This window comes from Oryza sativa, chromosome 3, assembly GCF_034140825.1.
Source record: "Oryza sativa Japonica Group chromosome 3, ASM3414082v1".
Classification (NCBI taxonomy): domain Eukaryota; kingdom Viridiplantae; phylum Streptophyta; class Magnoliopsida; order Poales; family Poaceae; genus Oryza; species Oryza sativa.
The window spans coordinates 7,070,929-7,080,876 of record NC_089037.1 but is presented as its reverse complement, the minus strand read 5'-3'; the positions used below and the strand labels follow the sequence as shown (position 1 = coordinate 7,080,876).

The 9,948-nt window shown below is 51.6% G+C and overlaps 2 protein-coding genes across 3 annotated transcripts; one reads left to right on the top strand and one right to left on the bottom strand.

The window, feature by feature from the left end:
* Positions 1–787: 787 nt before the first annotated feature.
* On the top strand, positions 788–3,285 carry LOC4332159 (U-box domain-containing protein 75-like). Its single transcript, NM_001417439.1, has one exon. It carries the CDS (start codon positions 1,315–1,317, stop codon positions 2,692–2,694), a length of 1,380 nt encoding a protein of 459 aa, NP_001404368.1. The 5' UTR covers positions 788–1,314; the 3' UTR covers positions 2,695–3,285.
* A 2,856-nt stretch (positions 3,286–6,141) lies between these two features.
* Positions 6,142–9,635, bottom strand: LOC4332158 (GTP-binding protein At2g22870). 2 transcript variants are annotated; one of them, XR_001544711.3, is made up of 5 exons: positions 9,037–9,635; positions 8,166–8,235; positions 7,130–7,292; positions 6,583–7,017; positions 6,142–6,495 (listed from the first exon to the last, which is right to left on the bottom strand). XR_001544711.3 is itself a non-coding variant. In XM_015776592.3 (4 exons), exons 1-4 carry the CDS (start codon positions 9,530–9,532, stop codon positions 6,790–6,792), a joined length of 957 nt encoding a protein of 318 aa, XP_015632078.1. In that variant the 5' UTR covers positions 9,533–9,635; the 3' UTR covers positions 6,535–6,789. The 2 variants fall into 2 exon arrangements, 1 of the variants encoding a protein (XP_015632078.1); XM_015776592.3 differs by lacking the exon at positions 6,142–6,495 and having other exon boundaries at positions 6,535–7,017.
* Between the last annotated feature and the right edge of the window lie 313 nt (positions 9,636–9,948).

Genomic DNA, 9,948 nt, shown 5'->3' with positions numbered 1-9,948 from the left:
CTAGGGTTTGAAACTTTGAAAACTGATCTGCGGCGATCAATGCGCGGTCAGAGCTGCCCTCGGGAGAGCGGAACGGTCAAACGGGGGCCGGGGGCACCACCTCCGGTAGCGTAACGTGAGGGTCGCGTGCCACGAGGAGAGGCTGTTTGCTTCGGTGATGGATGGTGATCTCACCGCACGTGCGGTCCGCGTGCCGAGACCAATAGTACAGTGCACACATCACGGCATCACGCTCGCTTCCGTCTGCGCTCCCTGCACTGCTCCCATTTTCCCAGAGGTAATATAGATTTAAAAATAAAAGCAGTGTAGTGTGAGTTTAATAAAAGTAAAATATGGAGGCGGCACCATTTGTAATGGGAATGAAAATCACATCAAGCCTAGCTAACGCACCATTCCCTGCTATAGATTCTACTCCATCTTTTGTTGTTGTTGTTGCGCTTTGGCATAAACCAATTTCCTCGTAGTGGAGTAGCAGCAGTGAAAAAGAAAAAAAAATCAAAAATCAAAATAATATAATGCCAGTCTGCATGAGCAGAAATTACTCCATAAAAAACTGGGGAGAAAGGACCAGCTATGGGCCCACCTCACAGGCAGCTTGTCAGTGAGTGTGGCAATGTCTGGTCCCCACTCTTCTAATCCAATCCCCTCACTAGTCCTCCCTCCTCGGTCATCAGTCATCCCAACCCAAACCACCAAAATGAAAAGAAAACCCAAATAATTCCATCAGGATATTCTTGCTCACACATACACACACCCTCTCACAAGGTCACAGACTCATCGCCCTTGCAGCCTTCCTCTCTCTCCTCTCCACCCACTCTAGCTTGGCTTGGACCAGATCTCACATTTTTTGTTCAGTTTCTCTCCACGCCACCACTCCCTCCTCCCTCTTCCTCTTCCCCTTCCTCCTCACCTCCCATTCCCTCAGATCTTCCCCCATATCTCTCTGTCTCGCCGCAGTCCGCCTCCCAATCTGAGGAGCTTTTCTTCAGCTCAAGCTTCTTGCTCGCTTGCTCTCTACTATCTCTCCTTTTGACTCGTGGCCAAGCTGCAGAGGAAACCCAAAATTCCAAGAAAAGCAACAGGTCAAGAAAGAGGGAAAGCTAAGGTGAGAGGAGATGGGAGGAAGGAAGGAAAGAAAGATGGTGATGATGGCGATAAGTCGCCCCATGATTCGCGCCATCATTCCGTCTCGCCCGAGGCCAGTGCGCTGGTAAAAGGGCCTCGCCGTCCGTCCGTCCGGCCGGCCGTGCGGCGCGCGTGGAGGAGGTGGTGGTGGGTGCGGAGGTGCGTGCGTGAGAGGGGCGTCTTGCCACAATGCCGCAGTACCAGGAGCTTCCCTGCGGCGGGCAGGTGCTCGACATCGACACCGCGCTCAAGGACGGCATCCTTGGGGGTGGCCCGGAGCTCGGGGACGCGGCGGCCGGGGACGGAGGGAAGCAGCCGGTGGAGCTGAGGAAGATGATGGACGAGCTGGACGCGGCGGGGGACGGCGGCGGGGACGAGGCGGTGCCGGCGGTGTTCATCTGCCCGATCTCGCTCGAGCCCATGGTGGATCCGGTGACGCTGTGCACCGGGCAGACGTACGAGAGCGCCAACATCTCGCGGTGGCTCGCCCTCGGCCACCGGACGTGCCCCACCACGATGCAGGAGCTCTGGGACGTCACGCCCATCCCCAACACCACGCTCCGGCAGCTCATCGCCGCCTGGTTCTCCCGCCGCTACACCCGCTTCAAGAAGCGCTCCGCCGACTTCCACGGCCGGGCCGCCGAGCTCGTCCACGCGCTCCGCGGCACGGCCGTCCCGAAGAGGCAGCCCCTCAAGGGTCAGGCCAGGGTAGCCGCGCTCCGGGAGCTGCGGTCCCTCGCCGCCGCCCACCAGTCCGTGACCAAGGCCATCGCCGAGGCCGGCGGCGTCGGGCTGTTGACCTCCCTCCTCGGCCCCTTCACGTCACACGCCGTGGGGTCCGAGGCGGTCGCCATTCTTGTGAGCGGCGTGCCGCTCGACGCCGACGCCAAGGCCGCATTGATGCAGCCGGCGAAGGTGTCGCTCTTGGTGGACATGCTCAATGAGGGTGCGGTGGACACCAAGATCAACTGCGTCCGCCTCATCCGCATACTCATGGAGGAGAAAGGCTTCCGGCCGGACACAGTAGCCAGCCTGAGCCTGCTAGTTGGAGTCATGCGCCTCGTTCGAGACAAGCGGCATCCGGACGGCGTCGCTGCGGGGCTTGAGCTGCTCAATTCGATATGCGCAGTGCACAAGCCTGCAAGAAGTTTGATTGTTAGCATCGGTGCGGTTCCGCAACTAGTAGAATTGCTGCCAGAGCTGCCAACGGAGTGTGTAGAGCCAGCCTTGGATATCTTGGATGCGCTTGCCGCAGTCCCGGAGGGTCGGATAGCGCTGAAGGATTGCCCCAGGACGATAACCAATGCTGTGAGATTGTTGATGAGGGTTTCAGAAGCATGCACACGGCGAGCTTTGTCAATGCTGTGGGTGGTGTGTAGGATGGCGCCTGAAGAATGCGCGCCGGCTGCTCTAGATGCCGGGCTTGGGGCCAAGCTTCTCTTGGTCATACAGAGTGGGTGCGGACCAGAGCTGAAACAGCAAGCGTCCGAACTGCTCAAGCTGTGCACCATGAATTGCACATCGACGGTATTCATCTCCAAGTGCAAGCTTACGAAGACAATCCAGTGAGTGGAGTTTGGAATTGTGCTGTTCCGCTTGTGATTTGGTCGATGGTGAATGGTTCACCTGTTGGGTCTCACATAATCTGAAGAAATGGCAGCAATTAGCAATTGGCAGTCGACAGCGTCTATGTATAGATAAACTTTGCAGTTATGCAGAATTTGCCATGTCATCTGATGGCATAAGGGTGGATGATATGAGTAGATTGTGAGACCTGTGGCCATGTTATCACTGTCCAGCGAGATGATGCGTATCGCAGCATTCAAAATGCAGCATACACACAGCTAATTCAGTGGCAAGCAGGTGGGATGTACATGCAAATTGATGAGGATTTTGGTCAGCTCAATAAGCACTCGAGGCTGGGAGGTGGTAAGTACAGCCAGTTTTGCCATTGGTAGTAGAAAAATTAAGCAAGAAACCTGCTGTTTTAGATTTTCGGCAATGTGGGTCTTTCAGGGCTGTAGATGTTCTTCCTTTTTCTCATCTTCGGTGTAATTGATGGTATAAACTGGGTAGAATTGTATACAGTACTGTTGCTTCATAATTGAAATACACATTGCCATAGGCCATATCTTGGAAAAAATTGGAACTCTTTGCTGCATCTTTCATTGCTTTGATCATCCAGTAAATTTTTCAAGGATAACCTTTGTCCTGTAGCATATACTGAAAAGCTTCAGGCGGCGTTCCTGGTGCTGAAATTGAAACAGTAGAAAGACGAAGTCCAGTGTCAGCTTGTGCTGGTGCCACAAGTACTACTGTAATTAACAAGTATAGTATCAGATGGCCCAGTTTGAATCTAGAGAGCATAATCAGTCAAGCAATTGTAGTCTTCTTGTAGATTTAGCCGCACACTATCCTTAAAAAGGGAGAAAACAGATAATTTGGTTTAAGTTCTTTTCTGATGATTCAGCAAATAGTCGAGAATTGCCAGTCAAGGTTGACAACAACACCAAACATTCATTTTCCTGGATTGCATCTACTAGTACTCTCACTGGAAAAGCGGGTCTTTGTATATTTCACATCAGGGGGCTGTCTTATCTAATCTCAGGGAAAAAAAACCTTGGTCATCAGCAAGGACAGATAAAGCCATGGCAACGCCTAGCATAGGGTCACTCATCTATGATCAGGAGTAGGCTATGCTCAGTACTTTTTCCCTTTATACGTTGCCAATCGTAAAGCAGATGATGGGTGCTGGTGCCGCACAATTGACCTGTGGAATGGAAGCAGGATGAGGAAGTGAGCGCACCATGCATGCCATGCCTCGTCAGTCTCCTGCTTTTGCCATGATCCGCGACGTGACGTACCGCCCTCCATGCACCGCGCCGGCGCGCGCACGCACAAACGCCACAAACCCACCCGTCGTCCGTCCCCATTTCCACACGCCATTCTCCGGTCTCGCCTCGCGAGAAAAAGGTGGACTCGCGGGCCAGCCCAAACCATGTGGCGTGGGCACCCCCACCTCTCCTCTCCTCGCCTCCGCGCAGTCGAACGCGAGGTGAGGTGATCGCCTGCCCAAAGGCTGGATCGGGAGCGAGCAGGACCACGGGCATGCGCGCCTGCCTCCTCCCGTTGATGGATGGACGACGACTACTCACTGATTGGGTGGCGCTACTGTGCCGAGCACAACTCGTACACGGGAGCGCCAGGATTGTGGTAGTGCTGGTGCCTGTGTACGCGTACTCTACTCGGACGGACACTGGAGTGAGTGATCGAGTCAGCTGCTGCTGCTGCTGCATGCATATGTGTGCGCGTACATTTTGCCTGGGGGCAGAGGTCGCCGGGAACGAACGCTGCAATCTATTCACAGGACGTGGCATGCATTCGCCACGACGCGAGAGGGGGGCCCATGGTCGATCGGCTGTACAGTACGCTGCACTGCGGTGCTGCAGCCCCGTCACTAACGGCTGATCGATCGATGCTAGTAGTAGCTCCATGTGCAATGAATGCTGGTGAGGTGTTATCTGAAGGAAAATTTTCTGCCGGCTTGGCCCGGCTTGTTCGCTCGCTCGCTCACTCGGAGCTGAAGGAAAGAACACATGGACGCAGAGGGAAGATGTTGGTTTTGAAATTTCCGGCATCGTCGTCAGTTCCCCCTGCCCCGCCATCTCCGTTCGCCGGTAGAGATCACATGAGCTCCTACCCCCGAACCAGATAACCTCGTTGTGAGCTTGTCGATTATTTTTAGACAGACAGGCTTCGAACTTTCAACTTTCAAGCGCAAGCTGCCGCTAGGATGGAGGGTGCACCGTGCACGTCATTGTCAGCTTGAACCTCATCAGGGATTTTGTCTGATACTCTTAAAAGTAGAGCGTACGTGCGTATGGTCATGGTCACGTCAAGAGAGGAGTATAGAGGAGACGGATCCCTCGTGCCATCGACCAGAGACCGATCAAGCCATCGACCGATCGATCAGAGGGAAAACCTGATAAGCGCGTGGGCGGCAGATGCGAAATCATTGGCGTTCCCCTGTGGGCGTGGACTTTGGTCTGATGGATCGGCTCTCCCCCTGCAACGCTTCCTCTTTCGCTTATACACGCCGATGCATGCATATGCCGATCGAGCTGTCCCTCACTCACTCACTCACTGATGGGCAATTCTGGGCTCTTGCCGCGCGCATCTGGTGATCGATCCGCGTCGCGTGCTGCTGCTGCTGCTGCTACAGCCTTTTCGTGATGTTTGTACGCAGCGGCCATTTACTCCGGGTCTCCGGCCGTCCGGCGATGGCATTGGTTGGTGTACACTCCTACCCTGGTGGTAGGGCTGGTAGCAGCAGCGGGTCATCTTTCAGTCACTGTGCGGTGGGCCCTGCACGACAGAGGGGACGAGGTGGGGGCGAGTGGCTGGTTGCCCCCAAGCGGCAGCGGCAGCGGCAGCGGGGCATGGGGTGGTTTCATTGACCTCCAGAGTGGCAATCGATCGAACGAGACGAGTGAAGCTTTTGCTGCCAGTTTGGCGTCCGGATCACGGCCAGTATGCGTCCGTCCCAAGTGGCCTCACCTGACCGGCAAAACTGATCACATCACGCGACGTAGGCATGCAAGCATATCCCCTCAGCTTTTTTCAGCTCTCGTGTCCAGGACTCCGGACGCCCGCTGTTTCAGCCAAAACAGCACCAACGCGTTTAATTTTACCCTGTTCATGGTTTGACACGCAGAACGGCTAACTTTAAAACTTATAAAGTGCTGGTTAGTTAAGGGTTAGGGGAGCAACGTGTTGCATGCATTGTGAAATAGATGGCCTTGCTAGATATGCCAGTACTACTAGCTTGTCACTTGTGGACGTGTGACCCACCGGCGTGAGGCAGGCCGGCGGGGTTAGGGGAGCGGCACGCGCAGCACCGGTGAAAGTGAAACACCTTCTGTACGTGCATGCATGGCTGCCTTTCTGTTTTCTCTGCTCCCGGCTTCACCGTGGGGCCTGTAAACTGTGCCCTCTCGTAGTCTAAGGAGACAGGGCTGGTCAATCAAGCAAACTACACATTATCAAAGCGAAAGCGATCATCCCATGCAAAGGACAGCAAGGCCGAGACATACTATGCACAGTGCACAGTCACACACAGCCAGTGGAATCTAGATTTACATCATCAAAATTACTAGCAGTGCTTGTTACTGCCATCATGAAGTGTAAAACCATCCAGGCCGGCAGTCTGTCGGATCGGGCGACGAAATGTATGAAATGCACAGTACTAGTAGTAGAATTTTTGGCAATAAGTTTCGTGCCATTGAATGCTTACAGTCCTTTGAATTTCCTAGGCTGCCTTCACCATAACTGTTGTCTAGTTCCAGATCGCTCCCCCTGCCGCCGCAGAACCTACGCCGTAATGTTTGCATTCAGAAATTATGAAAAGACTTAATTAACCTAGGTAGGAGTCAATTTAAGATAGAGTGAGAATGCAACCTGTTAAATGTATACACCTGAGACTCTGAGGAGGGGAAATTACAAGAAGCTCCACATCGCAAAGCCTCTCTTAGTATCCCACTATAAACCAAAGGGTCATACAACAGAATGAGAAGGAACTGGACTAAAAGCTCATGTAATTCAAGATATATCGGCAAGGGTCAAGGACTCGTGGTTTGTAATTCCCTCTTCCCTCTTCTAAGCAAATCATGGACTCATGGTTGCTTCATTGTCCCAGTAATTCCTCAACTGCGACATGTGGAGGAGCAGCCCATCTCGGCCTAATCCAGTAACGCTACTCGTCATGATCCATGGAGGAGGCTCTGGGTACAGGGAACTGATCGTCTCCTGGAACTCTTTGATGTTCTCCTCTGGCCGGCCCCCTTTACCTTTCTTGGATTTATCACACTTTGTGAACACATAGGTCAATCCAATCTGAAATAGTACCCAAACAACAGAAGTCAGACTGCAACAATATAGTTGGAGAACATGAAAGATATGTTATTAGATATCAGTACATGGCATAGACTGTCTTATGTTGCCTTACATTGTTACGGCCAAGCCAATTGGCACAGTCTATGTCAATTTTCTGAGGCGGAATACTGGCATCAACAAGGAGCAGTACGCCAACCAAGGTATCTCTGTTCAAGAAGTAACCCTTGGTAAATGAAGACCAATCTGTTCGAGCAGATTGAGATGCAGCCGCAAACCTACATTTGTGAACAGATTTGATTATCACCAGGCGCCAAATGAGTTCCAACAGTATGCTGGGGTTGTGTCCCAATGGGAATGGAAAAGCAACAGTAGTTGACTTATAAAGTTTATTTCGTACAGAATGTGCTCACTGTTACAATGTCAGATACTGGCATGCAGAAACAGAAACTACAGCCGAATAGAAGGGAATAATTGAATCTATGCCATCTAAAGATCACCACTTCAGAAATATATAAAACTGAACTGACTAGGTTCACTAATATGATCAAAAGATCACAGTTCAAGTTTCTAACACTCCGCCTAGTTTCATAAGCCTTTTCCTCCTCATTAAGTGGTAATGAAGTGAACAACATCGATTCAATGGTATACCCTGGTGGCATATACACAATTGCCTACTTCTAACATAGTATTTTCAAGTGAAAATTTGCTACCGGACACTCAAAGTTTGCGCTCTTTGCTACTGGACACCCAAAGAACGTGTATTTGCTGCAGGACACCGTGGGAATATGGTGACACTGGCCGTATTATTTTATTATATCTGATCCAAATGGAGAGAGAAATTTTCAAAAAAAAAACAAGTTTACCCATACGACATATTTCTTTTTAACTCGACCAGGTCTAGTTTGAATCAGACCTACACCATCAGAGTGAGAATGGACTGTATCGAGGGAGTGAAAATGGACTGGGTCTGGTTCTAACCAGACCGAGTTGTCTTACAAGCCGATGAACACAAGGGCAAAATTGTACTTCTCGCTCTGTTTCTCTCCATTTGCAATGCCATCTATGATTTTGTCATTGTGATACATCCTAGAAAGTAGCACATGCAAATCAAGTTACATATGAATTGAGGGTAGAAAAGGTCAACATACCCGTAACCAGGCAAATCCACAAGGTACCAACTTTTGTTAACCAAGAAATGATTAATCGTCTGGGTCTTCCCTATGAAAGCATAAGATATTCCATGTAACAACAGAAGTACACATTTCAACAAAATGCAGAAGATAACAACATGTTGGTTTTGTAATGCCAAACTACATTATCTGAATTCGTGTGCAATTACGCAGCTAAATGCATTATATACATCATTATATACAATTACATTTCTTATACACCTAAAATAACCCTAATATCTCTCACTAGTCTACAATTCTACAGTTTCAACCATCCAAAACCAATTGTGTGCATATACCTTTTCTCCAGCAATTTACATGGTATTTTTTAACCAACTTTTGTTAACCAAGAGCCAATATATTCATGAAGTTTGATATGAAAATAACATAGAGTTAGATGGAGCAAATCATAAAACAAAGGAATCAGTTCAGTTCTGAAGGTTGGCATTTTGTTAAGAGTTAAGCAACGAATAGGATAGAAAGATAAACAAGTTGAAAAAACCATGTATTCGGTTCTGAAGGGTGCACAAATACCAAACTCGTCCTCCATAAAACTGCATAATCAATAGATTTATAAGGTTTGCAGCAATATCAAAGTTCCCCATCAAAACCGGAGCAGTAGCGTAGCACCGTAAGCTAAATTAATTTCTTCTGTTGCTTTAAGCACTGAGCTAACTTCAGCTCCCGAATTGCGAGCAAACGAATGTGTTTGCAGTCTAGGACATCGCACTGACGGTTGACGCTACCACAGTCCTAAACTCACTTGGGAGTTGGGAGTCTACCTCAGAGCTAAACTAGAAATTGCATCATCAAACAGATATGCAGAAACAGATAAAAGCTTAAAAATCACCAGGCTTTTTGGAGGTGAGCGCGGCTTCCTTGCGGCGGATAAGGGCGTTGATGAGCGAGGACTTGCCGACGTTGGAGCGCCCCAGCACGGCGAACTCGGGGCGGTCGTCCTTGGGGCAGTCCCGCGCGCGCGCGCTGCTCTTGACGAACTCCGCCTCCTTCACCCGCGAGTCCCCCGCGTAGGGCCCTACCACGATGTTCGACGCCGGTATCACCATCTCCGCCGCCACCGCCGCGTCCCGATCCACCCCCGGCGGGAAGAACAGCGCGGGGTTCACGGACGAACCCCTGGGAGGCGGCGGCGGTGGCGCGCTCTTCCTCCCGCCCTTGAGCCCGGTTCGCTGCGCCGGCGGCGGCGCATCGCCGGCGGACGCGGTCCTCGCCGCTCCGGCCGGCGAGGAGAGCGTGCGACGGACGGGGAGCGAGGCGCGGGGTGGTGGTGGGACGGGGCGCGGCGCGACGGCTCGGAGGAGGGAGAGGCGTGGCCGGAGTAGCATAGCAACCGCAGCCGCGCGCGCGGCGGAGAGGTGGCGGATGGCCGGATGGGGCGCGGCGCGGGTGGCTCACGCGGCCGTCGAGTCCTCGTCGTCCCTGTGTCGCGACCTGCGCGAGGCCGTCCGCCAACATATGGGCCTATTAGGCCCAGAGCATTTATTCGGTAAAACCAGAGCCCGTTATAATCACAGACTAGGCCCAATAGACTGCAAAAGTGGCCCAAAACAACTGTGCAAAAGTGGGTTTTGTACACTACTGAAAACTGATAAAAAAAACGCGAATATCAGGAAGGTATGGGAGGAGACTACCGCCCGGACGTCCGATGCAACGCAAAATATCGGACACTACCCGAGTCCTACGTCAGCAAGCTGATCACATAACTGCTACATGATGATACTACATGCATGCATTGATTAAC

Excerpts from the sequence above, each read along its gene's own strand:
- LOC4332159 (NM_001417439.1), top strand. The coding sequence starts at position 1,315 with ATGCCGCAGTACCAGGAGCTTCCCTGCGGCGGGCAGGTGCTCGACATC.
- LOC4332158 (XM_015776592.3), bottom strand. The coding sequence starts at position 9,532 with ATGCTACTCCGGCCACGCCTCTCCCTCCTCCGAGCCGTCGCGCCGCGC. Across the intron at positions 7,293-8,165 it reads GTGGATTTGCCTGGTTACGG|GTTTGCGGCTGCATCTCAAT; the intron begins GTATGTTGACCT and ends TCACAAATGTAG. Across the intron at positions 7,018-7,129 it reads ATTGGCTTGGCCGTAACAAT|ATTGGATTGACCTATGTGTT; the intron begins GTAAGGCAACAT and ends GTACTATTTCAG.